At 42.4% G+C, this 26,987-nt stretch overlaps 3 protein-coding genes across 7 annotated transcripts in view; 1 reads left to right on the top strand and 2 right to left on the bottom strand.

The window, feature by feature from the left end:
- Positions 1-16,855, bottom strand: part of si:ch211-194b1.1 (protein Wiz) — a 33,573-nt gene extending 16,718 nt beyond the window's left edge. Inside the window, exons 1-10 of one of the 4 annotated variants that reach the window (XM_040045737.1) lie at positions 15,637-16,855; positions 14,923-15,109; positions 14,553-14,754; positions 14,218-14,293; positions 7,545-7,693; positions 5,832-7,445; positions 5,209-5,646; positions 3,262-3,672; positions 1,177-1,326; positions 40-576 (exon numbers count right to left, since the gene is read on the bottom strand). In XM_040045737.1, the coding sequence (XP_039901671.1) occupies positions 40-576; positions 1,177-1,326; positions 3,262-3,672; positions 5,209-5,646; positions 5,832-7,445; positions 7,545-7,693; positions 14,218-14,293; positions 14,553-14,754; positions 14,923-15,030 (3,685 nt within the window). In that variant the 5' untranslated portion in view covers positions 15,031-15,109; positions 15,637-16,855. The remainder of the gene's footprint in view (positions 1-39; positions 577-1,176; positions 1,327-3,261; positions 3,673-5,208; positions 5,647-5,831; positions 7,446-7,544; positions 7,694-14,217; positions 14,294-14,552; positions 14,755-14,922; positions 15,110-15,636) is intronic. The other 3 variants (XM_040045738.1, XM_040045739.1, XM_040045740.1) reach the window with 3 other exon arrangements.
- A 1,337-nt stretch (positions 16,856-18,192) lies between these two features.
- pglyrp6 (peptidoglycan recognition protein 6) lies at positions 18,193-23,532 on the bottom strand. The gene is made up of 5 exons (XM_040045741.1): positions 23,306-23,532; positions 21,508-22,335; positions 21,156-21,366; positions 20,786-21,080; positions 18,193-19,556 (listed from the first exon to the last, which is right to left on the bottom strand). The coding sequence occupies exons 1-5, from the start codon at positions 23,370-23,372 to the stop codon at positions 19,542-19,544; spliced, it is 1,416 nt and encodes a 471-aa protein (XP_039901675.1). The 5' UTR covers positions 23,373-23,532; the 3' UTR covers positions 18,193-19,541.
- Positions 23,533-24,378: 846 nt separating this feature from the next.
- LOC120742441 (trafficking protein particle complex subunit 5-like) lies at positions 24,379-26,135 on the top strand. Of its 2 annotated transcripts, none has more exons than XM_040045743.1 (3): positions 24,379-24,509; positions 25,283-25,555; positions 25,628-26,135. In XM_040045743.1, exons 2-3 carry the CDS (start codon positions 25,286-25,288, stop codon positions 25,922-25,924), a joined length of 567 nt encoding a protein of 188 aa, XP_039901677.1. In that variant the 5' UTR covers positions 24,379-24,509; positions 25,283-25,285; the 3' UTR covers positions 25,925-26,135. The 2 variants fall into 2 exon arrangements, with proteins under 2 accessions (XP_039901677.1, XP_039901678.1); XM_040045744.1 differs by lacking the exon at positions 24,379-24,509 and adding an exon at positions 24,523-24,777.
- The last annotated feature ends 852 nt before the right edge of the window (positions 26,136-26,987 follow it).

The raw sequence follows: 26,987 nt of genomic DNA, 5'->3' as shown, positions 1-26,987 counted from the left end.
AAAGATAAAACAGTCATCAGCTAGGACAGCGACACTTACTGAGGTTAAGAGGAGCATCATTCTCCTCTGGCGCCCAGAGGGGTTTGGCTGTTGCAATGGTTGTTGAGCCGGAGAGGTTAGAGGTCAAGTTTTTCATGCCCCCTGCTTTGTGCTCAGGAGAGCGCAAGGGGGAAGACACAGGTAGTAGAGAGGAAATGGGGGCTTTCTTCACTACCGAGGAAGGGGAGCCGGAGTGAGCCGGAGCTGGAGAGGCGCCCGGAGAAGGTGTGGAGGAGGACGAGAGCGGCACTGCTTTCGCTGCTTTGGCCAAGAGGGACAGAGGGATGGGTTTCTCGTCTAAGTCCATGTCCTCATCTTTTGGGGCAACGGACGGGGAGGGGCTCTCAGCTACGAGTGGCTCCTGAAGAGACGAGCTTATTTTGCGCTCCTTGGCAATCCGGCGGAGGAGCTCAATGGAGGTCCCGCTGCCGTCTGAAACGGTGATGCCCAGCTGGCGCAAGTGAGAGCGGGCGTGGATGGAGAGGCCGCGCTTGGTCTCAAACTGAGCTTCGCACACCTCACACTTCAAGTTGTTGTCTGCACAAGTGTGAAAGACGGCATAAGACTGGGTAATAAGCTGTGTCTTACAAATGTTATAAATGTTTCAAACCGCTACAGATGACATCTGTTTTTAGGCAGCTTGAGCACTTACATGGTGTTTTTCTACTCTGCATACAAAGCATCTATGCTACGAGCCTTATTCACACACACATTCATCATAATCTAACATTCACACTCTGATGAACCAGGTCCTAGGGTTCAGTATCTTCCCCAAGGACACTTTGGTATGCAGACTGGAGCAGTCAAGGATTGAACCACCAACCTTCAGATTAGCAGACAGCCTGCTCTACTTCCTGAGCGACAGCCACCCCAGTTTTAAAACCAGCAGCAGGTGGCTCGGGTTATTCTAGAGACCACAGATATCCCAGAATACACTTACACAGTACTAGGGATGCTCTAATTACCCCCTAAAAGATTTGTCTTCCTCTCAGGATTTCCCTTGTGATAACCCCCTCTCTTGTAGCATCTCTGTTACCACTACAGTTTTCCCACTGACAGCTATGATGAGGCTTGGCTGTAGCAAATCCAATCCCCTGTAAACACTCTGAGGTCAGCATTCCCACATTCCTGCCTCACCCGCGGTGTCTGCATCCTCCCCAGGAGAGAGGCTGTCCGTGTTCACGCCGCGCGGACCCGTTTTCCCGGGGCTTGAGCTCAAACCGTCCAGGGCTGAAAGCTGCTGCAGCTCCTCCTCATCTTCTTCCTCTGCTCCCTCCTCGTCATCGCCTAAAAACACAACCGTATCCGTGTTAAGTGCAGAAAATCCACAGTAATTAGGCTAAGTGATGAATGTCATGACAAATCACATTAAATAGCAGTCTGAGGGATGCATCTCAAAGCTAATTATACATTGGGGGAAATAAATAAATAAACTGCATCAAACGCATATGCACGCATTAAATGCATGTATATGTGGATAAAAGAAGAAAAGAATCAGGCTGTGAGCTGAAAAATCAGCTCAGTCCTGTGAGCTCAATGCCCTGTTATTTTCTCCCTCCTTGTTACAGCAGCGCGTTGTAATACATTCTGTGGGGGAAATATGCATAAAAACAATTCAAGTAATGAATCCCTGTCAAAAAAAAAAAAAAGAGCCAAAGAACAAAACAAAAAAAGTAATAACTGCACTACAGTATGAAACAAACGCGGCAGTCTTGGTTCCCCGCAGTCAGACATTCCTGGGACAAAAGTGCCATTTTCTGCGACAAATCGGTAAATCAAAAGAGACGTGGAGACAGACAATGCTTTTTGTCTGGTGGGCGGCTCTGCGCTTGTCAGTTCATCTCTTGACTGTAAAAGAGCAGCGATGTGACACCCCGGAACGCAGCGTTATAACACCGTTTATTATGCTAAAGACAACGCCAAATAATCACAGGGCTAATTTCTAAGATCGGAGGCAAAGTGGCAAACGCTAACTTTGTGCCCGTTCGGGCGGAGAGAGAGTGAGCAACCCGACACTTCCAAGTAAAAGTGATACTTCCATTATACTTGGTTGATCCGGATAAGTTGCAATAAGATTACCAGTTACTAACTGCTGCTACTTTGGGTCAACAAAGTTACCACGTTTCTCGACTATTCTCGCGGTCAGTTTATTGTAGGGGGAGAAAAAAAGAGACATGCACAAAAGCATGCACTTGAAGGCACAGCGTGTCCTCTATCAAAAATCAAAGCAAAGTAAAATGGCGAGGATTGGGCAACTGTAGGTAATTTTAGAGATCCTGCAGCATTGGAAATACTGGACGTCATTCGATACGTGTATAATAGAGGGGGGAAAGCACACAGACACACACACTCACATAAATATGTATTGAAAAGAAAAAACAAACTGCAACAATAGTATCACAACAGCCAAAATGCACACAATCTATCCCCGCGTGCAAAATCAGGAAACCCGAAACAATAACAATGACCCGCTTTATGAGCTTCTGACATGCGTGTCACAGGCTACCTGCACGCGACACTCATTTTTTTTACGCGGTCTCCAACGTGATAAAGAGTTTTTCTTTCTTTCTCTCTCTTTCTTTTTAATGGCTGTTATCTGGCTACATTGTGACAGAAGATGCGGCGCCAGACGTGCAGTGCGAAGAAGCCGCCGCGCGATCCGAGGGCACGCGGTGCACGGGAATTACGGCGCGCGGTACTCACCGGTCCGCAACCGCAGTGCATCGGACTCCCGGCAGCTGAAGCCAGACAGTTTTTCCGCTATTGTTTGGGTCTGCGGGGAGGTGGAAGCAGCCATTTTGCCCCCATATGCACCGCTAAGCTAAGGCGTGACCAATCGAGTGGAGGCGGAGGTTGGGATAAATGCACCGAGTGCCACATCAACCATGGGCATCAGGGATTCTCTCACTCTTTCCAGCTCTCTCCCTCACACACACACACACACACTCGCGCAAAGGCTGATTTTTCTCAGCAGCCACCTGACTCCAGTACTTCCCACCGAGGACAGGCAGTAACTTCAAAACACATTTCTCACTGCTTTATCATTATCTCCTTCTATCTTGGTTTTATGAGGCAACAGAGAGCCAAGCTCAAACTTCAAACGTGGACAAGGTAGTGACCCATCAGAGCCATCAGCAGCCAGCAGATTAATCACACAACCAATAAGTAAGGTCTGTTTATCACATTCCCATTTTTAAAGATGGACCAATAATAGAAACTCACCTTTACACTCTTCTGCTCCGTCCCGCTTCTTCCAGGATTGGGGAGATGCTGAAGGCAGCACATCAGAAACAGCAGCACTCAGGGTCCTTTCGCTTGTCTCCTCCTCCAGCTTTACTTTAACAATTCCCTCCCCTTCATCCTCTAGGTCTCTCTCGTCTTCATCATCGTCCTCGTCTTCCTCCACTGGAGAGCCAGAACTCCGAGGGGGAGCCGTGGGGATTACGAGGTCAGGCCTGCTGGAGAACAGCTCCCTCAAGATGTGGATCGGGGAGATGGTAACATCCCAGTTAGTGATGCCGAAGTCACGGAGGTGGGCCCGAGCGTGGCTCGACAGGCCAGCCCGGGTATCGAAGCCAGCACTACAGAACTCGCAGTGCATCACGCTGAAAGTGTCCGGGTCAAAGTTGGCAACTACAGGGGAAAGAAGCAATGCAAATGATTGAATGTAAAGTAAGGCATGTCATGCCAATGGTTCCCGACCTTTTGTTTGTTTGTTTTATTGTGACCCCCACAAATTGATGGAACAACTTTTCCTTTTAAAAACCCACACACCACAATGCTGGTGTGTTGGTCTGTTGGTCATTTGCTGAGTTACCACTTTGGTCAAGCCAACCACAAAAATAACTGCCATGAAACTTTGAATAATCATGGCTCTCAAGAGATGAATTCTATTCATTAGTGTACTGAACTTTCCTTTAGCACCCCTATCTGGGTGGTCTCAAGTGAAATCTCTCATGCCTCCACCAACTGTTGGGTTATTGTTGGATTTATCTGTAGGAACAGATATCTGGATATGAATATGCAGATCAAAGATTAAACTTTCTGGCGTCTGCTTTCTGCTTGTTAATAAGCAGAATATGAAGGTAAAGAGTCTCTATAAAAAGTGAAAGTCGGATTGCATTTATTAAAATGTAATTCTGATCTACTAACCTGGTATACACCTGCGAGATCTTTGAAGTCTGCGGACCAAATGTTCCTAGTCGTTCCGAGGTCCAGATTAAAACACAGAGGAGACTAGGCATTTGTGGTGACTGTGCCTAAATTGTGGAACACTTTGCCTCTGCATATCAGGACCTCCACAACACTGGATACTTTTAAAACCCATCTAAAGACTCATTTTTAAATCAGTATGAGCCTGTTACTATTGTTTTTATTTATCATCATTCTATAATTCTATTCCCTTCTACCTTTAGCCTATTTTATGTCTTTTGCCTTGACTATTTTTATTGTACAGTACTTTGGTCAACAGATGTTGTTTTAAAAGTGCTTTATAAATAAACTTGAATTTGAACTTGAACTAATCCAAAAACCGTAAACAAAGAAAACACGGGAAGAGACATGCAGGTTAACTTTCGGAGGTTTAAGTCATCATTGGTGATGATGACCCTAACACTAGCCAATTATTGAATTGTTCTTCCGAGTCTTGGCAATCCCAGAACAAAGAAAACTAACACACAAAAAATGTTCATACAGGGTTAGAGTTGGGTTAGGGTTATGAAAACTTGGGCCTCTAAGTTTTAACTTCTCTCAGTTTTGAGGTGAACAGTTGAAGCAAGGTTACGAGTGGCTGACATGTAAATTTATCAGATTAGCTACATGAACATCTGCGAACATCAGCTACAAAAATAGCCATAAATATGTGGACATGTTTTAAGCCAGAGAACTAGCCAGTAGGTTATAAACCACTTACCAGTTATATTATAGAAATTCAATATACATTTCTCAAAGTGTTCATCACATCAACAAAAAATTAAACACGGAGAAAAATATGAAAAAAATGTAAAACCTTGTATAATGTAAAAAAAAGGGTATTAAAGTGAGATATGATAGCCTACATCAGAGTCTTCATTGTAAAGATGTTTTACTCCAAACACAATAAAAAGACAGGGTTCCAAATCTGCAAAGACATCTACATAGTCTAAGAAACACATGCGACAGGGTGCTGACCTTTTTTTTTCTTCTTCTGATAAGAAAACTTCTTCTCAATCGCGTTGACTTCCTCCGGGGATATGAAGTGACGCACGTTGTAGCTGACGCCCACACGGTTCAGGTGGCCTCTCACGTGATTGGCAAGCCCAATTCCATTATGAAATCGATCGGGGCAGTAGGGGCATTTCCTCTCCACGCTCTTCAGCGCCTCTGTGTCCTCATCAATCTCGTCTTTGTCTTCATCCAGGACGCCCTCTGACAGGAAACGTCGCACGCGTTCCTCGTCAATGTCTTCGTCGTCGTCGCTGTCAATTTCTACAGGAGCGGCAGCGACCCTGGTGCTCCTCCTCAGAAAGAAAACCTTCCCGTCTTTTTCCGCTTCCTTCTTGTCATCGTCCTTTTCGCTCTTCTTGGTGGGGAGCGGTAATGGAGCACTCTGCAGCGATGAGCCATCATCTATCAAGGAAAGAAAATGAACTTTTGATTAAAATTATCACGAAATCTAACTCAAACAGTAGGCAGTGCATGCGCATCCAGAAATCTGAATAAAAAAAATAATAATAATAATTAGCTAATTTTTTGTCATTTTTATCAATCAATTTTACTCTGAAATTAACAATTGAGTTCTTATTTAGTCTCACCCATGTTGGATTGTGCTCTAGTCTGAGGCCTGACTGCCACTGATGAGCTTTCCTCTTCCCGACACAGCTCTGTCTTAAACTCTGACTTCTGATCTTGGTCCTGCTCTTCCTCTTCACTCTCAGGCAGCTTTTCACCATCCCCAGTGGTGTCAAGCTTGGCCTGATCAGTCCAAGGTTTGCCTCTTGTGCTGAATCTCCTGTTACAGACCACCTGTCTCACAGGCCGAGCTGTAGTGCCGTCTGGTGTTCTGCTGTCATCAGAAGCAGTAACTGCTCGCTGGCTTTTGCCTTGAGTTGCGTCATGCTGAGATCCGGATTCAGAGACGAACTCAGGGTCTAGGTTGGGTTTAAAAATTCTTGCTCCCATACTAGCCTTTAAACGCTGTCCAGACTCGTCGATCTCTCCTGGATGAACGAGTGCCTGGTGTTCCCTCAGTATGGATTCACTTGAGGTCAGGAAGCCACAGTGACCACAGGTCAGGGAAGTAGATGCCAAACTCAGTGGTGAGCCAGAGGAAGAAGAATCTGACTGGAGAGTGGGCTTTTTCCTGGTGTGGGTCTTGGAGTGATTAGCTAGTGCTTGGGATGTTCTTGTGCTGAAGTTACACTTGGTACAGATAAAGCGGCGACGGTAGGCAGAGAGAGCTCGGGTCTGAGTTGGAGTTCGAACTGAATTTGGCAGGGGTGTATTTAGGTCAAGGACTCCTGGGTCTATATCCAGTGTTGACACTGGCGATAGAGGTGGAGATTTGACCGTGTCTGGGTCTACCACCTTGCTTAGTATTGAGCCTGGGCCAGTATTTTCTATAACTGTCGGGTCTATGCTTCTATTTTTCAACACCTTGCTGTCCAGTGTCTGAAATTCTTTTGCTTTCCCATTTTCATTCAGTTTCTCAATTTCTTCCAGGATCTTCAGTCGTGACTCTTCGTGCCTTCTATGGTGGTCAGCAAGTGCAAGTCGATTTGGCAGGTTCCATCCACACTCAGTGCACCGAAAGCGGCTGCCCTTTCCTAACCGCCTGACACCCCCTGCGCCACTCTGATTGTGCTCAATCATGTGTTCTTGCAGGTGGACCTGCTTTTTAAAATAAATGCTACACTCGACACACGTGAAAATCTCTTTATCTGTCTCCACTCCACTTTCTTCTCCTTCTTTGTCTCTTCTCCCACCTCTGTCTCTGAACTTTATGGGTTCCACCCCTCCCTCTCCAAAGCTGACCTCCTCAAAGTCATAAACCCCTCCACCTCGATTTAGCTGTACTGTTTCAGATTTTTGAGGACTAGGTCTTGCCAATTTGGCAGTCTCAGGCAACGTACGCTTTAAGGTGCCAAGTCCTGAGAAGGGCCTGAGCAAGACCCTCTTTTTTCTGCACCGCTGAATGAATGTGCAATGAGCCCAGGGGGCAGGAGGGGGACTCTCTTGGTCTGAGTCTCCGGGGAAGGTGTACACATCTCTCTCAGGCTCCTTGGTTTCCTTTCCCTTGGGCTTTTTTTCTCCCTCCCCGTTGTCCAGCACCACCTCCTCCTCCTCCATTTGGCAACCTTCCTTTGGTTTTACTTTAGACAGGAATGGCTCAGCTCCCTCAGATACATTCCAGAATTTGCTGTCTGCTACTGCAAAGAAAGCAGGAGAATTCTCAGTGAAAGAAAAGATTTTAAAAACAAAGCTATCGAGTGTGCAGGCAGACTAAGTTTATTCAGTATGGTACTTACATTCTGTTTGGCCAGGCTGGGATGTATTTGGCTCCTCTGTCTTTGTGCTCTCATTGTTATCACTGTGACCCTCAGCGGGTGTAGACATGCCAGTCTTACTATGGAAGTGTTGCATTTTATCAGGTACTTGGTCATCTTCACTATCAAGTCTGGATGCCATCAGAAAAAAAATGTATTACATTATATTCGTAATAAATTTTAAAAAAAAGTATCTGCCTGTATTCAGGAAAAAATCAGAAATCATGTATGGCCTCATATTTCTTATTCTCAGGCCCATTGCCACCACTGAGGTCGAGTCCCCCATCTTTTCAGGGAATTTCGTGGGTTTTAGCTAACTAAGGGATGTGTAATTATAAACATGGAAATGCTGGGAATGTTTTAAACTACAGTTAGGCCCATAAAAATTTGGTAAGAGACAAGTTTTTTCTAATTTTGGTTCTGCACATTACCACAGTGATTTTAAATGAAATAACTCAGATGCAGCTGAAGTACAGACTTTCAGCTTTAATTTAGTGGGTTAAAAGAAAAGACTGCATAAAAATGTGAGGAACTACAAGCATTTTTAACACAACCCCTTCATTTCAGGGGATCGAAAGTAATTGGACAAAAATAAATATTATTATTATTATCATAGTTATTTCATTATAATTAAATAACTGAAAATAAAATGTTCATTTCTGATACCTGGTTGAAAACCCTTTGCTGGCAATAACAGTCTGAAGTCTTAAACTCTTGGACATCACCAGATGCTGGGTTTCTTCCTTTTAATGAGGGAACCCTTTTTTTTGCCAGGCCTTTACTTTCAGTTGCTGTTTGTTTGTTTGTTTGTTTGTTTGTTTGTTTGTTTGTTTATTTGTTTGTTTGTTTGTTTGAGGGCCTTTCTCTGCAAAGTCTTCAACAAGTGAAATGCATGCTCAATTGGGTTAAGATCAGGTGACTTGCTTGGCCATTCAAGAATAATCCACTTCTTTGGTTTAATAAACTCCTGGGGTGCTTTGGCTGTATGTTTTGGGTCATTGTCCGTCTCTATTACGAAAGCCAGCGCAACTGTATTTAGCTAGATTTGAGCAGACCGTAAGTCTCTGAACACTTCAGAGTTCATTCAGCTGCTTCTGCCCTGTGTCACATTATCAATAAACACTAGTGTCTCAGTGCCACTGGCAGCCATGCACGCCCAAACCATCACACTGCCTCCCCCGTGCTTTACAGATGATGCGTTGTCCTTTGGATCATGAGCTGTTCCACGCCTTTTCTTGACATCATTCTTGTAGAGGTTGGTCTTGGTTTCATCTGTCAAAGAATGTTTTTCCAGAACTGTGCTGGCTTTTTTTTAGATTTTTTTTTTTTTTTTTTTTTAGCAAAGTCCAATTCTAGCCTTTCTGTTCTTGAGGTCTTGCACCTTGCAGTAAACCCTCTGTATTTACTTTCATGCAGTCTTCTCTTTATGGTAGACTTGGATATCGATACGCCTAACTCCTGGAGAGTGTTGTTCACTCGGTTGGCAATCATCCACCACTGTTATCGTCCATGGATGTCCAGGTCATTTTTCATTGCTGAGTTCACCAGTGCTTTCTTTCTTTCTCAGGATGTACCAAACTGTAGATTTTGCCACTCCTAATATTATAGCAATTTCTTGGATGGGTTTTTTTCTGTTTTTCCAGCTTAAGGATGGTGCGTTTCACCTACATGGGCAACTCCTTGGACCGAATGTTGTCTGTTCAAGGAAATATCTTCCAAATGCAAGCAACAAGCCTCAAATGAACTCCAGGCCTTTTATCTGCTTAATTTATAATGACATAAAGAAAGAATTGCCCACATCTGTCCGTGAAATAGCCTTTGAGTCATTGCTTTTGGTTCTCTTTAAAAAGAGGGTGGCCTGCATTAAGGAGCTGAAACTCTTCATTGAATTTGACTGTGGATGCACACAAATGAAAGATGAGAGTCTACACATTATGCCCATTATATAACTATAACTGGAATACGTTTTAGTAAAGACAGTAGTGTGTTAATATGCTATCTTTCAAAGAATCAGGTAAGATGATTCTTTGATAGATTCCTGTGAGCTAAATGTAAAAGTTGAACATGCAAGTTCATAACATACAGTTAGGTCTAATTAGATTTAATTTTGCCTCTTTACATCACCACAGTGGATTTTAAATCAAACAATCAAAAAGTTACTAAAGTGCAAACTTCCAACTTTAACTTGAGAGGTTTAAAAAAAATTGCATTGACTGTTTAGGATTTACAGTCAGGTGCAAAAGTAATTGGACCATTCATGGCCAGGTGAGGCCTGTTCCTTTGTTATTCCTTGACAAAATAAGTAGATCTATATAGAGTCAATTCCAAGTATTCAACTTGCATTTAGTATCCGTTCACTAGAACTCTGAAAATGAAGCCCAAAGAGATGTTGCAAGTGAGGCGGGCCATCGTTTGGCTGAAAGATCAAAATAAACATATTAGAAAGTTAGAAGAAAGGAATGGGCAAGTAAACAGTTTGGTACATGCTTAAAATGAATGATTGCACTGGCCAACTTCACATCTCCAAAAGGCTTGAAAGGCCACAGAAAAAAGCTAAATTGGATGATTGCAGAATTCCTTTCCAAGTTAAGAACACTCAAAGAGATAGACGTATCATTGTCAAAGTCTACAATCAAGAGATGCCTTCATGAACGGAAACACAGAGGGTTTACAACAAGGTTAAAATGAAAAATAAAAAAGATTAGAAATATAGATTAGAAAAAATAAATATGTTTAGTGTACAGGCCTATACTCAGATTCAAATAAATCCTGCAAAACTAATGGAACTGCACTTTACTGTGTTAATGGATAATTACTCAGGGTAATTGAAACTCAGAGTTTCTCAAGACAAAGGAATAAGGATATTCTTAAATGTCCAGTTACCTAATCTCAATGCAGGAGAACAGTTTTCAGTTATTTAATACAAAGCTGAATGCAGACACCCACAAACAAGTATTACCTAAAGGAGCCTGCAGTAAAGGCCTAGCAAGCATTTCAAGGAAACACATGTTGATATGTCTATGTGGTCCAGTCACCTACTGCAAAGGATCTCATCTAGTATTCGTTGAGAATCTAGAGAATCTGCAAATATAAAGACTCTTAAGTCTTTATATTTGCAGCGAGTAAAATAAGTATTGAACACGTCACCAATTTTCTAAGTAAATATATTTCTAAAGGTGCTATTGACATGAAATTTTCCACACATGCAAAGAAATCAGACTATAGATGTCTAGAAACGATGTGATACAAAAGCCTTTGTTGGTGATGACAGCGTGAAAACTCCTCCTGTGTGGAGAAACTATGCTCAGGTGTGATTCTGGCCCATTCTTCCACACAGTGTTCACATCCTGAAACTTCTGTAGGTCCATTCTTTGAACCCTGAGCTTTAGTTCTTTCCACACATCTTTAATTGGATTCAGGTCATACGATTGGCTGGGTGATTCTAGCAGCTTTATTTTCTTTCTCTGAAAGCAACTCAGAGTATCCTATGCTGTGTGTTTTGCATCATTGTCCTGTTGAAACATCCACCCTCATTTCATCATCATCATCATCCTGGTAGGTGGCAGCAGATTTTTTTTTATCAAGAATGTCCCTGGACATGTTTCCATTCATCTTTCCTTCAATTATATGAAGCATGCCAGTGCTGTATGCTAAAAAACAGCCCCACACTGATGTTCCCACCTCCAAGCTTTACTCTTGGTATGCAGTGCCTTTTGGCCTCCAAACAGCTCAACTTTGAGCTCATCTAACCAGTCTACATTCTCCCAGTTTTTCACAGGCTTGTCTAAAGCGGGTCTAAAGTTCAGCAAACTTTAGACCCGCTTCATTATGAGTTTTCTTCAGCAATGGAGTCTTGTATATGGCGTGCATGACTTTTCATTTTCACTGGAACCTTCACTAGTTTAGAAATTCTTCTGTAACCAATGCCATCAATATGTTTTGCAACAATAAGGTTGCAAAGGTCTTGAGAGAGCTCAGTGGTTTTACTCATCATAATATGTTTCTAATGTGACACCTTGATAATGAGACATCTTTTATAGGCCATCATTTGAGTCTGAACCAGCTGATATTCATTTGCACTAAGTGGCAGGATTGCTTTCTGATTACTGATAGATTTCAGCTGCTATGACTTCCCATGCCCTTTTGAACCTCCCTTCTTCAATATTTTTCCCTATGTCATTTCTCATTATTAAACATCACTTAATTTATGGACATCTATGGTTTGATTTCTTTGCATGTGTGGACTGAATGAGTTGTTACTGACATCTGATGAGAATTTCATGTCAACAGCACATTTAGAAATATCTTTACTTAGAAAATTGGTAACGTGTCTAATATTTATTTAAGTGTAAGTATGTCCAACTGCTTCTGTGGCTCTGAAAATGGGGAAAAACATGTTTAAAAAATAACAGTAATTCCTAGAAAGTCCATTCAAAATGTTTGTTAAACAACTTGAATTAAAGCTCTGCACTTAAAGATTATGGCCCCAACTATATATAAGTAACTAACTTGTCTTATAAGGGGTACATAGAAGGAAAGGCCCATTTTAACATAAGACTGTTGTAGGCCTTCAGTTTCCATCATTGTTTCTTTTTTTCTCAAAGGTGGAAACCGAGACCTATGTTTTTCAAATGCTTTATGGTGCCTGTTTGAGAAGGTATACTAACTTTTACAGTATATATTTTCTTGCTACGTCAAGTACTAAACTCTAAACTATATTGCTGTAATTTAAGAATGTTGACAAGTTTGAGCACTTGTCTTATTAGGAAATGTTGATTGTTAGGAAAGCTGTAAGTGCTTTACCCAGCAATAATAACTCACTTAGGTAATAGGTAACAGAAGCCTTTTGACAGCTAACTAGATACAGGGAGCTAAAATTTATTATTTTTAGCTAGCTAAAGGCATTTGTTGACAATTCAGGGATGAGCTGGGTTTTCAAAATATGAACACTGCTCTATGTAAAAGCTGCAAACTAGCCTGCAAATAAATCTTCCAGTGAAATTAAAAGCAGACCATCGTCTTGTTTATTATCAGAGCTGACTCTCAGGGCTGTAGTTAGCAGTGTTGTCAACTCCTCAGTAAGGAAAATCGCCATTGGCTGTCCTAAAAGTCGCTAGAAGTCGCTAAATGACTTCATCGCCTAATTTGCACAATTGGTCATGCTTATGTCATTGTAACCTACGTTGTTGGAGAGAGAAATAACATCATGGAAGAGACATAAAGTGAGTAAAAAACGCCCTAAATGCATTTAGCATTTATTTGGAATTACAAATTAAATTTATTTTAGCAATTATTGTTTTTTAATGTCACAATTCCAATCCTGATCCTTTATCCGGGCTTGGACTGGCAAAAGTGACCCGAAATTGGCACTCTGGTGGAGTTACTTTCTGTGTGTGTGTGTGTTTATAAGTAGTTTTAAACTTTATGATCCACAAAACAGCATAACAGTGAAATAAGAACCGACTGCGTTACAGTCAGTGTGGGAGCAGCGGCTTCGCTCATGCGCGATTCATTTGCAGTTTGGACGCATAGGTGTGAACATCTTCTGCCCTGATAGCAGCTGGGGGAGGACTATCCTCCGCCTGTGAGCGCTTTGGCACGGGCGAGGTGCCCACGGCAGCACCCGCTGCTTGTTGAGAGTAAGAGCGATACGCGTTTTCACGTCAAAAAGTCGTCATAAATAAGTCTCCAGAAAAAGTTGCCAGATTTGTCGCTAGTCACTTTTTAGAAAAAAAGTCGCTAAGGGGGTCTGAAAACTCGCTAAATATAGCGACAAAGTTGCTAAGTTGGCAACACTGGTAGTTAGCTTATAGCATCTGTTCAAATTCAAATAAATTCAGTTCAGTTTTATTTATATAGCTCCAAATCGCAACAACAGTTACTTCAAGACACTTATTATTGTAAAGTTAAAACCCTATAATAATAAAGAAAACACCAACAAACAGATAACCGCCATTGAGCAAACACTTGTGAAGGACAAACTTTGGAAGGAAAAACTCCCTTTTAACCGGAAGAAATGTCCTGCAGAGGCTCAGGGAGGTGCAGCCATCTGAATAACTCATATTGCACTCAGTACGTTCCCACAAATAATGCAATAAAACACAAAAGCACCTTCATCTTTATACAGACTAAAGTTAGCCATAAACTGAGCTTGGCTTTTAAACGTTTGTGCTTTTATGCTAAGCTAACAGCTGCTCTCGATAACTTTGAGCCACCTCTCAGCTAAAGAGTGTTGCTAATGTTGAACCAGTGTTTCTTTCAAATGTTCCCACTCAGTAAGCAATGAGTTAATGTAAGTAACTGGTATCCAGGCCCACTTTGCCTTATGACCTCAGTATTGCTAAAGTCTTTGCTGCATACCCTTATAGAAAAGAAAAAATCATGAGTGATATATTATAGTTCTTTAAAGGATAACTACTTATTCATGAAAGTTGCCCCTTTTCTCTGTAAATTCTTAAGATATTTATTAAAAGCTAAATATGACTCATGTAAACATTGTGCTGTAAATAAAAAATGTTAAAGGAGCACCTTTCATGACTAAATATATATCTCTTGAAATTAATGGGACTTTTTAGAATATTATATTTCTTTTCTATGTGGGTATTCATTAAAGTCAAATTTCATCACCCTTCGTCCTACACCACCTCCTCCTCACCTTAGTCCAGAAGAAGGAGATCCTGGACTGTGAGCAGCCAGACCGTGAGGGTTAGAAAAGTTCTGTAGCTCCTCCTCTGACGCACGACAGCGCACAAAACAAACAACCACAGAAACATCACTTCACAGCTTCACAGGTAAAATCCACAGTTAAAGAAAGTGCTGGGCAGATTACAGAGAGAGCAAACTGAAAGACTTCTGACTACAGCACACTGGAAAAACATTTAAAACAGTAAGGGGACAACAATGATAGGCACATAGGCTCAGTACTAGTTTAGCTTTCCAGCAGAATGCATTGCTACCGTTGTCTTTACATGCGTGCAACAGGTGTGTTACCATCTAGTGTTTCCTTCTCAGAGTCAGAGTCCCAGCTTAAGGAGGAAGGAAAGGCTGAGGATTTGAATCTCCTCTGTGCGCTCCTCCCTTGGTTTGCACTGGACTGGGGGCCCTCACTCTGCTTGGAGCGCTCCTCCCCAGTGAGGCCCCACAAGCATTTGGCAGATATCAGGCCATCTCTCAGATTTGGAGAACATGAAGACTAGAAAGTAGTAACAATAAACAAAGAATTTATTGTTGATGGGGGTGAAAATGGCAGCACTTATGACCACATAAATATATAAATTTTTATATATATATATAAAATATATATTTATATATAAATATATATATATATATATATATATATATATATATATTGATGCCTTACCTCTAAGGTGCTGTTGAGGAAAGTTGGGGTGACGGGGTTTTGTGCTGAGTCGATGGGTGCGGGCCCATAGCTGGTCCCTGGGGTTAGGGGTTCCCCTTCTGGCTCCATGGTCCCCCCCCCCCCCCAGAGAACAGTATGGAGTCCCACTAGTAAACAGCCTGCCTACATCGTGCAGCCTCCTCTCCTTCTGGAAAACATTCACACATGAACTCGCACTGAAGTTTTTCCGTGATGGAAAACTTTCCTGGAGCTAATTGCACGGAGAATGATTTTTAAACCAGCATAAAACACACCATGTATCAGCCTCATTTAATGGCTTAATCTGGAGAATCTGTCGTGGTTCAGCTGTCTTGTGTATTTTCTCTTTAAAAAAAATTTGGCAGCTGCAGCTTTCGGACTGTCTGACCTATTTTCACAATATGTCTGGTTTTAAAGAATGAAACGGAGCGCTCGAATGGTTACATAAATAAGTGGCCTTTATATTCAGGCCCTTGTCCTCACTGCTGCCCCTCTAGAAAAAAAAGACAGGAAAATGCCCGGGCACATCAAGGTGTCCCACGGGTTGGCCTCTGTCGCTTCAGAGGACGTGGCTCTTATCGATCCGGTCGCTGTCAGGTGATTTGGAACAGCAACGCATCCGTGCACGTTGCCTTTGAAACCCAGACGCCCATAAACTGCAGGTTTTTTTAGGGTTTTTTTAGTGCAAATACTCACTGAAATCGGCCTGGTTTGCGGATCGCAGGGAAAGGCTGCCTCTTTAAGCACCGTTCGTCATACTTTGAGGACGGAGCTGAAGCTTTACGCACCGCGACGATGCTGGCAAGAAGCTTTGACTGCTCCCATGGAGGAACTTGCTCTTTTTAATCGGCGCTCGGGTGTTTTGCAGGGATCCCTTGGAGATGCCAGGCAGAGGACTCCATGTTATTTGGCTTGCAGGCACGCCACGGCTGCGTACGTAAACGTCAGCGGGGAGGGTGACGAGAAGAGTTTCGAGTAACCCACCGGAGGCAAGTTTACTATGTCAAACTTTTACGAGTGCTTCGATCGCAGGCTCATTTCTCTAATTCTGTGCGTATTTATGTGGCGGACACTTTATTCACAGCGATCAAATCACGGTGACTCTGTTTTTTTCTCGGAGGGAAATGCACGCGTGAGCAGCGTAAGCACGCCACAGTAATAATATTTCTTTAAATGCGTTTTATTTTGTGTAAATAGGTATACTATAAATAAAGGTTATGCGGTATCTGCGTACATTTGTCAACACCTATGTGGCTCGCCATAGTAACGCTGTTGTGAATGACATATTTGCGTATCATAATATGTAATAACACTGTGATAGTAACACCTGAACAATGTTTGTCGGTTACTTTGTGTATCAAAATCCCCCAAATGCTAAACAAAATCAATATACGCCTTTCCGATTGTTATATGTCGTCAACCTGCGCCCCCTGTTGGTCACACCTATCTGTAAATATCCATATCTCGTTGCATATACATGTAAAAAATTGTAAGGCAGGATTTATGTCAGGATAGGGGGCAAACAGAAAGGGGAAAGTGATGATTATGAGTTACTAAATAGTGGAAAAGGGGCATTAAGTAAGCTAATGCTTCTTCCTGCTCCTTTTTGAACATGTTATTTATTATGATTATGATCATTATGTTTTGTTTCTCTTTGTTCTTGTATTGTTTGAACATTTTCAAAATAAGGCTACAATATGTAACTTTTCAGAAACTGTGGGTCAGTTTCTCCAGATTCTCTGCACGAAATGAACGAAGGTCACTGCTTTGATAAGTTATTTTGCATCTCTTGCAAAAACACGTTCCATTAAATTGTTTCCTTCCACAAAAACAATACACACAGCTATGAAAAACTGACATCTTGCTGATGGATTTAAAACACTACCGTCAGAAGTAGTCAGTATAGGCTTCTTGAGGCCATGTTACACACACACACACACACACACACACACACACACACACACACACACACACACACACAGAAAGCTCTTCAGCTGAACTGACAAAAAAATAAAAAAGCAAATTGCCTGCCACTGTCTGTGTTCCTGCTGCTCCATCTTCTTGCCTAACACCTGGATGAGTCACTTAAGATCCCTTTTGTATTCTGACACATACTGAAATGTTCTTCCGATTGACTTTGCATAAATGCAGAATGAGTAATTGGAAATCTGCATTTTGAAGCCCAGTGTTCATAGGTGAACAGAGCGTGCTAAATGATGCAATTTGAGTTTGCAAAACTGTGATTTAGAAAGATATTTGAGTAAGACCAACAGAAAAGGGCAATTTGGAATCGTCGATACGTGAGCTCAGTGTTTTCAGCACTGTGTGCATGATTTCATTTGTTAAAATAAGCAAAACTGCTGTAGTTAAACATCAAAGCAAAGGCATACTTTCAAAAAATACATTTTTCTGATTAATTAATATGTACATCACTTAAATGTTGCAGCTGATGAAGGTGTTTTTTAAGTACCTTGTACACTTATAAGCAGTTTGGGAATTTCCTCAGTGATATATAACACTGTAATAACCACTGCTAATACATTTTTAGTTAATTACACTTTACTGTACAGAACGGTGTCACTGCTTATTTTGTCATTTTGTAATGAATAATTATATTCTGGTCTGCCAGTCGTTAGTTATGCTATTATTAGTAGTATCTTTGTTACAGGCTTATATATGAGTTATAAACTGTGTTGCGTGTTGCATCATAGATGATATGAGACAATGACATCTGTACACATAACACTTTATACACTGTGTTCTGTGTTTGGTTAATGATTACAAATGTTATTATCTGTTTTGTATATTACTGATCAGTGAGACTGACCTTACTGTAAATTCATTGTGTTTTGATTCAGTGGACAAATTCCAATCTGAACACAACTGCTTTTGTGACTAAACAGGACACAAACTGCAGTCCCCAGTGTTGTAATGTATGGCGGTCCCAGTACCCCTGCCTACTTATACATAGCATATGACAATAATTTCCTACAAAACAACTGTTACCAGTAAGTAAGCCCTAATATTTATGTTGTTGTTAATGTCAGTTTACCCTTTAGTAATAACGGTTATTATAATGTATTGCCAAAGAAATGATGTAAGTAGTACCTTAAAGTTTCAAATAATTGAAATTTAGTATAGTCAGTGTATCATCTGCAAATGTATAATGAAACAACTGAAAAGTGAAGTACTAAGGTAAAGTACTGTGAAAGTATATAAGCTGAGTAGAGTAAAGTATTCAGATTTTTTTTTTATGAAAGTAAAGTTTTGTTTCTTTAACACAGTTTCTATAACACATAGTATATTATTATTGCCAAATAAAACCCACAAGTATACAGTCATGTGACACACTCCATCTCATGGAAATCAATGCTTCGCTGTATAGTTGAAAAAGCAAAGTCTTGATCGTTTTAGAAACAGAAACAGGATAGATGAAAGTGACAGTCAAAAGAAAGAAACATCAGACAACCTGAAGTATTTCCATGATTCCAGTAAGTATATTTTTTAAAATACCATCATTAGTCAGATCCACATTCAGGTATTCCAGCCCAGGGTCCTGTTATTGCAAACTTCTTATATAAACTGTTGACATCGCCGGTCTGCCGTCCTTTTTGCTGTTGAAGTGTTTGCTGTTGCCACATCAAGCTCTGAAGAGACCTTCAGCAAAGCATTTGACTTTAATGTGAGTTTAATGAGGCATTTTATTCAGATATCACCACATTATTTCAAATGACTAATTTCACTGTTAAAAAAGAAAAAAAAAATGGCTTGCCTGGGAAAAAAGAAACAAAAAGGAGTCTTCACAACAACCCCAAAATGTCATCAGAGGACTTCCTCTTGTAAGTGTTGATGTCAAAGTCCATGTTTCTAAAATTCTGCCTGCATGGAAAGCATGCAAAGACGGAGAGAATGGCTTTGTATGCCAAAACTAGCCTGAGGGAAAGGCTCAGATTTCTGGCCAGAGCAAGTTGGTAGAGGCTTTGCATGCTCTCATGTAACATACAGGCAAAGAGGAGAGCAGCTTCTGGTCATTGATTCAATTATGTGAAAAGTCTGAAAGTTAAACCAGAAATGGAAGTTTAAGCAGAAGAGGGATCTTTAGGACACTGGTGAATCCACCGTGGAATGGCTCAAAAAGAAGAAATGGAGGGTTGTGAAATAACCTAAGATCTGAATCCCACTGAAATCTTGTGGGGGATTCGGAATGGGCAGCACATGCAAGAAAAGCCTCAAACATGTTGCAACAGAAGGAATTTCACATGGAGAAGCGGTCAGAAATTTCAAGCAATGTCAGCAGCCAGAGAACACTTATGCAAATCAGCTGTAATACATGACTTCTGCTGAAGTCGCGTAGAAGAATATCAAAAACTAACTGAAGAAAAATAACAGTCTCTGTTTCAGGAAGAATTTTTTTTTAAAAGCCAGCAGTTTGCATTGGATGTACTTCATCATCATATTAATCGCTCTTCTGATGGAATCCCAAAAAAAGGTACTTACTTAATGCAACGCATGCCACAGAGTGAAAAAGAAATGACAACAAAGCAGCCCATAAAAATAAGTCTAATATTTGTTGTGTGATGTTCTGGTCTATCCCAGCCTCTTTATTTCTGGACATCCTAAGAAAAAGAACAAAAGAAAAGAAAGTAAGTCATATAAGAAGGCCGAAAAGAGTGGAGCATTTGCAGAAATAAAAGTAGGGCTGCAACAGGTCTTTAAAGACTCTGTATTTCACCACATTCATGCTTTCATCAATTCTGACCTGTTCCTACAGCCTCAAATCACCCACACAGCATGATGCTGCCACCCTATGCTCTGCCATAAAGGCTCGATGAATAAAATGAAACAGTCGACCTTCACTCAGGTTGCACCGTCTTCACAAAGAACTTCTGAAGGTTCCTTCTCTTTGAGTAACCAGGTGGGAGGGGGTTTCTCACCTCCCTGACTAGGAGCTACATCAGGAAAAGTTGTGGATCCAAAAACCTGCGCAATTATTTTAATGCTGCTATTTAAAATCCTTAACTTGAGCTTCACAGCATCACAGTTTTATTACCTACATGCTGCAGAGAGTGTCCTCCCATCTAAACAGAAATTGCTGCATGGTGAGGGTCACCTTCTTTGATTTCTCAAGTGCATTTAACATGATTCAGCCACTGCTACTGACTGCAGTTTGTGAGATTAGATACGGCTCTGCCTGATTTGGCGATGTGCAGTGCGGGAGCTCCTCTGGGGACTACACTTTCTCCGTTCCTGTTCACCTTGTACACCTCAGACGCTTTCCATAACTCTGGGTCATGCCACCTACAGAAAGACTCTGACAGTTCTGCAGTGGTTGGATGTGTCATTGATGGGAAGGCGGAGGAGTAGGAAGCACTAGTGGATTATTTTTGTGGAACGTTCTGGGAGAACTCGTCTACTTCTGAAGGTGAATAAGGCCAGAGAGATTTGATCGACTTCAGATTAAAGAAAAAGTGCTGCGCAGTGATGAGTCACGTTAATGACCCACAATGGCAACAATTTGGAGTATCACATCAGGAATAGTTTTAATATACATGTGGGGAAATAGGCATTTTAACTTATAATGCTCTAAATGCTTACTAAGGCATTATCAGAGGACAATCACTGAATTAAACAAGCTGCATAGCAACCCATCTAATGTCTGATAACACATTTCATTAGCTGATATATATACAACAACCCCTTAGTAACCCTAGAAGAAAGACTAGATTACCATCAAAGTTTTTTTAGTAGTGATGTAAGGATCTGTCTAAACATTTTCAATTAGTTGGCACATTGTGGTGAAAAACGCCACACACACACACACACACACTTCAAAATTCCTACATACCCCAAAATGTTTCCAGGTCTTGATCTCACTGTACAGAGCATCTCCTGGGCAAGCGGTGTTCACCATCTGTCTGTGGCCCCTCAGGGTAAAAGTGGGTATGAGTCGCCCGCCATTGATAGCGCAGCTTGCCAGCTGGTCTCTCACCAGCCCCATGGCGTGCTGAGAGGGCAGAATGCTGCTGTAGTCTCCAATGAAGGAAACGCCGTAGCCGACAGAGTTGTAGCCGAGGGTGTGGGCTCCTTGCCAGTACCATCCTCGGCCCTCATAGATGTTCCCGTCGGAGCCCGCAACGAAGCTTTTGGAGAGGACAGAGACTCTTAGACGGTGTGAGCTGGTTGCAAAGATGTCACGTGTGAAAACGTCCACGTACCTGTATCCGATGTCATCCCAGCCTCTGTCCTCCTGATGAAAACGCTGCATGGAGCGCATGTCTGCAGAGCACTGCTCAAAGGTCAGACAGGGCTGGCTGGGTGTGCTAGTGTGGTGGATGAACATGAAGGAGAGAGGCAGCGAGAGGTTGGTGGGTGTTCCTATGTACGGCTTTGCACCCCACATACACCGAGGAACGATGGGTGGGCAATCTGAAACAGATCAGAGTTTGTTACATGTGACGTTATGCTCGTATTTTGATGGATCTTCTTAACTTTCTTATGTAATGGTCACAGACCACACTGCTGTTCTAAAACCTTTCACTTGGTCTGTGTTTTAAGTTTTATGCTCACCCATGTACATATGGACAAACTCCTTCATCCCCTCCTTCACCTCTCTCATCAGCACCTTCTTCTCCTTCCTCTCCATATTTGACTGTCCTGTCAGACTCTGCTGCAGCTGTACAGATTTCACCACCTGTCTGGCCAGCAGCAGCGGGACAACCAACTGTCTGAAGTTCTCCCTGCGGCGTCGGCTGATGAGGCGTGGGGCGGTGTCCAGTCCTTTACCCTCCAGCTGGTGGCAGTAGTACTCTGTCAGCAGACTGCTGAGCTTGAGAGGACGTCTGGATTTGTCAGAAACCTCCAACCCCAGCACGACGCCATCCATGCCTCCGTTGACTTGAGCGGTGGTGAGCAGGGAGGGGCTGTCCGAGAGGGTGAACACTTGAGGAGAGCTTAGGTTGTCCCAGCAGCCGTCGGGTCCCAGACGCCGCGTCACAGTTGGACTCTGCCTGAGGGAAAGGCCCAGATCTCTGGCCAGAGCAAGTAGGTAGAGACCTCGAACGCGTCCTCGAGTCTTGGCGAGTAAACCGGCCTCGATGCCCAGGAGGAGCGGTCTGAGGGCAACAGTGGTACCATCAGGAGTTAGGACCACCCCTTCCTCTTTGGCGTCTTCTGTCACCCTGTGATGCACAGCTTTTCTAATGTAATCTGAAAGGTTAGCAGCCAGTTCAGGCACTCCAGAGAGATCACTGAAAAGGAAGTACTGAATAAACGGGTCATTGACCTCAGCTGCCCGCCGCAGCCTCTTCAACACAGCTAGCGGCTCTGACCCAGGGTCCTCATCTTCCACCTGCTTTACTGCACTGATGAAGTCTTCCATCCGATATGAAAATGAAGCTGAAGAGAAGAAAAGAAAAATTGTCATTCAAACTAAAGCCCATCATTTCTCCCCCATACAAACCTTCCTTTGTTTCTAAGTTTAAACACAAACTGATTTAACCAAAGGAGACGTGGCGAGGAGAACAGCGGCACTAAAAGACTTTGACTGAAGAAAGGCAAATATTGCCTGCAGTGTTTTTATTATGCTCAACAAGTGGGAAGTAAAGTGGCCAGCCAACTGTTCCAGCAGTTGTCTCGATGATTAAATGAAACCAACAGTTGGAGGAAAAAGCCACAGAAATCTTTTTTCAGCATAATCAGAAGTGACTTTAGGCCAAGCTACAGCTGACATTTCTCCCCCTATCAGGCTGAGAACGATTTTGCCCATTTCTTGGTCTCAGATGTGAAAAAGAAGAGTCAGAAAAAAAGTCTTACACAAAGCCATTTCCAAAAATACTTTTTTTTGTCTTTTCTTTTCTTTTTTTGATTGGTTGGTTGGTTTTTAGGGCAGATTTTTCTTACTTCAGCAAGAACATGTCAAACCACATCCTGCATGTGTTACAGCAGCACAGTTCGGTAGGAAAAACCGTCCCGGTGCGACTAAACTGGCCTGCACGCGCCCCAGACCTGTCACCCTCCAAAAAACAAATGAATCACGGTAAAAACAGCAAACATGACAAAGGAGGCCCCAGCCTGTTGGGCAGCTGAAATCTTTATTTTGGCAAGAATGAAAAAAGATTTTGTTATCAAAATGATAAAAGCTGATCGCCTCCTTGGAAATGTATGTTTTCTATTTGCATAAGATTAGAATCGAGTCCTTAAACTGAAAGAAGTTTGGACCGGTAGACACACAAGTAGAGCGAGGAATTAGTCAACAAGGGAAAGAAAGAAAGAAAGAAAGAAAATGAAAGCAAATACAGTTTCTTGATCTGAATACATGCATACAATCGAGCTCATAAAACAGGTGAAAACAGTGAAGCAACCCTACCCTCCACACACGTGCTGACCAACAGCACCAGAAAGACCAGGCTCAGCTTCCAGCAGACTCTGTCCATCTTGAGATGTGAACACCTTCAGCTCCGCACTTCAAATGTGTCTGCCTTAATGGCTCTCTCTTATTTATCACATGCAGTAAAGGGAGTGGTTATGTAACAGTTGTACACGCACACACACAAATACACAGAGTAGATAGGCCTCAGTTTAATCTGTTGGTGTGGCCGTCTGAGCAATGTGGGAAACTGGCACCTGTAATACAAGCAGCACGAAGTGGTTTGTCCTCAGCGGTCAAGGTCTTTCCGTGTACCTCACAGTGATCCACTTGGACATTTTCGAGAATTTCTCAAGTTCTGTAATAAATCTCAGTCATCTCGTTTTGCGTGCCGCAGCTTCTGGAAATAACAGCAGCCTGCAGAAGAGTGTTCACTACAGTACAAATCACTGGGAGTCCACTGTGAGGCAATACACATGTTCATGTTAGTGTGGAGAAAACACACAGCGCTGGGCTGCAAAACTGTGGAAGTCCCCCCCAAAAATATGAATCACGTGTGTTCTCAGCAGCAGCCGCAGAAATGTACAACAAAGATCTTCATGTTCACTGAGGTTTATATGGTGACACGATCATTGCTGGAAATCATGTCACAGTACATGTGCACGCACTGCAGAAAGTCAAGAGAAAAAGTTTCAGACTGGTTTTTGCAACTGTGCCATGATTACAAGAACAGGAAGTGGAGGTCCAAGTGTAAAGTCCAGTGCAGAAAGTCTGGGATGCAGATAATAAAGGTCAGTGATGTAAATAAAAAAGATCTTCTAAAAGCAGAAACGAGAAGGACATGGTGGAGTCAGTAAGGCCAGAGTAATTATTTAAAATTAACTGTGCTAATAGTAATATTATTATTATTAATAATGATAATAATAATAGATGTGAAAAATTAGGTCATGTTTTCGGGGGGAAAGGGAGACGTCAAAATGGTTATGGTCGTTAATGCCAGATGAAGATGGCTTGTTAAAAAACAAATATAGGTAAAAAAAAGTAAGGAAAGCAGGGTGCAGTGTGTTGTTGCACACTGCACCCTGCACACTGCCACTAGATGGCGGTATGCAATTTAACTGTTGGTAATGTTGAGCTGTCAAAGCAGGAAGAAGACGGAGAGGAGGAAGAAAAACTGACCATCAGCTGATTTAGCTCTGACAAGGTGCGTTTATGTTACACAGACGTCCCTGAAAATGAGTAAACCTGCTACAGAATATTATACTCTCTGTGTAAAAGCGTAGCTTTTCATTCCTGCTGTTTTATGTGTAAGATAATCTTTATCGGTAGTGCCGGCTAACAGTTGTAGCGCGATGGCTAACAGCCAGCTGTCGTGTCTGTAGAAACTCAGCAGGTCCATTGTGTTTGCAAAAAGCTTGTAACGTGTGTCTGTGTGGTGAAGTCATACCTGGAATCACATTTTATAATGAGAGGTCTGTGAGTCTGCGGTCACACATTTATTCCCATGTTATTAGTGCCTCCTTTTTGTAAATGTTTAGCATATCAGTATATAAAAGCTAAATTAGCACCCCTGCGGTTCACTAATGTATATTGCCTTTACTGAACATCGCAAATTGTATTCGCATGAAAGGCTAGTCTCTAATATTTGACACAATAAACTTGTTTCACTACTTGAGGGAAAGCACACCAGGCTATGAAAGAGGAGATACTGGAAGCTGGTGATGTGCAACCAAAAAGTAATCAAATGACAGAAGAGCGATAGCACACTACGCTCAAATATAAATGCTAGCAACTTGTGCAAGCGATGTCTGATGGTCTACATAGATTCAACACAAAAGTATAAAGCCTTTGCCGGTTCTCCACTAGCTGTCATGAAAGTGCCCTCCATAATCTTGCCAAAACAAAAAAAGTTAGTTCACGGTGTTGAACGTCTGCATCAGAACATGTAAACCACTGACTGCCATTACTCCCCAACAGAAAATGGACACCCGTTTCACTCGAGGGAAATCCAACATCCTTGAGCGCCCTCTGACCCGACCCAAGACTGAAGTCAGTCTGAGCGCCTTTGCGCTCCTGTTCTCCGAGATGGTACAGTACTGTCAGAGCCGCGTGTACTCCGTGTCGGAGCTGCAGACACGCCTGGCAGACATGGGCCAGAGCGTGGGAGCCAGCATGCTGGATGTGTTGGTGCTGAGGGAGAAGAACGGGAAGAGGGAGACCAAAGTGTTGAACATGCTCCTCTTTGTCAAGGTGAGCAAATGTAATCACACGCATGAGTAACCTTTTTTATTTTCAAACTCTTAACAGTCATCTTGCTTTTAGGTTAATGTGTGGAAGTCCTTGTTTGGAAAGGAAGCTGACAAGCTGGAGCAGGCCAACGATGATGACAAGACGTACTACATCATAGAGAAAGAGCCGCTTATTAATGCGTACATCTCCGTGCCCAAGGAGAACAGCAGCTTGAACTGCGCCGCCTTCACCGCGGGCATCGTGGAGGCCATCCTCACACACAGTGGCTTTCCCGCAAAGGTCACTGCCCACTGGCACAAAGGCACCACGCTGATGATAAAGTTTAACGAGTCAGTTATAGCCAGGGACAAGGCTTTGGATGGCAGATAAGAAAGATCGGAGGGGGGGAGTTGTTATGTAAATCTGTACAGGATGAGGAGAAATCACGGAGGCCCAGGTTGGTGTTTGTATCTGAAGTGTCTCCTTGTGGTAACTGATGAGACAGGGTGACATTATAAATGGATCACTGTGCTGTACTGAGCCTCATGAGCAGAAAATATGCACCTACATGGTTTTGTGGATCATCTCCTTCCCGTTTTGCTTCCTGGGCCCTATTTCAGGAAGCCGGTTTAGAGCAAAATCTGAGTAAGTATACCCTGAGTTAACGAAAACTCTGGGTTTTCAGTTTCACAAAGTGAGTTTAGATTAATTCCGAGTGAGTTACTATGACGACACACTCCGTGAAGCTAACCTGCCCCCTAGCAGGTTTACTTCAACTAACCCTGACTTTCTCCGCCTCTTTGTCGGAAACCTGACTGTAGGAAGTGTCAGACATGGCGTGCTCCTTCCTTGAAGAGCCAGTAGATGTTGAAGCCCAAATTCTCCGCAGAGCTCTCCGCCGGGAGAGAGTGATTAGAGCGCGTTTGGACATTTTATCATTTCCTGATGATTTTCTGTGTGAACGTTGCAGTTTTTCAGCACAATCTATAATTTATTTGAATAACATCCTCAGGCCTAATATTGCTCATGTGACACATCGCGGACATCCTCTCAGTTCTGTACATATTATTTGTATTGCACTTCGCTTTTTTGCAAACGGGAGCTTTCTGTATAATATTGGTGACGCTGAGCACGTTTCCAAGGCTACCGTCTGTCGGGCAGTCAGGAATGTTACAGTTGCACTGAAACGTCTCCTGTACTCGTTTGTGGTGTTCCCCGGTCATAGACCCAAACGATTTATCAAAGAGGGATTCCACAAAATTGCAGATAGCAGGATGAACAAAACTTAATTCATGATGTGGTGATACTTGGACTACTACTTAAATTTTACATTTATTTTCAGGGTTCCCAGGCGTGATTGGCTGTATAGATGGCACTCACATTCCAATCATTGCTCCTTCAGTAAATGAAGGAGACTATGTGAACAGGAAGTCTTTCCACAGCATTAATGTAC

The sequence above is a fragment of the Simochromis diagramma genome, unplaced genomic scaffold, assembly GCF_900408965.1.
Source record: "Simochromis diagramma unplaced genomic scaffold, fSimDia1.1 OVJJ01000150.1, whole genome shotgun sequence".
Classification (NCBI taxonomy): domain Eukaryota; kingdom Metazoa; phylum Chordata; class Actinopteri; order Cichliformes; family Cichlidae; genus Simochromis; species Simochromis diagramma.
The sequence above is the reverse complement of the archived record's forward strand: the minus strand, read 5'-3'. Positions and strand labels throughout refer to the sequence as shown.

Bases quoted from the DNA above. Each gene is read 5' to 3' on its own strand.
- pglyrp6 (XM_040045741.1), bottom strand. From the start codon at position 23,372: ATGGACAGAGTCTGCTGGAAGCTGAGCCTGGTCTTTCTGGTGCTGTTG. The intron at 21,367-21,507 runs GTGAGCATAAAA...GATCTGTTTCAG, and splicing joins GTTTGTCCATATGTACATGG to ATTGCCCACCCATCGTTCCT. The intron at 21,081-21,155 runs GTACGTGGACGT...CCTCTCCAAAAG, and splicing joins TGGGATGACATCGGATACAG to CTTCGTTGCGGGCTCCGACG.
- LOC120742441 (XM_040045743.1), top strand. From the start codon at position 25,286: ATGGACACCCGTTTCACTCGAGGGAAATCCAACATCCTTGAGCGCCCT. The intron at 25,556-25,627 runs GTGAGCAAATGT...TCTTGCTTTTAG, and splicing joins ACATGCTCCTCTTTGTCAAG to GTTAATGTGTGGAAGTCCTT.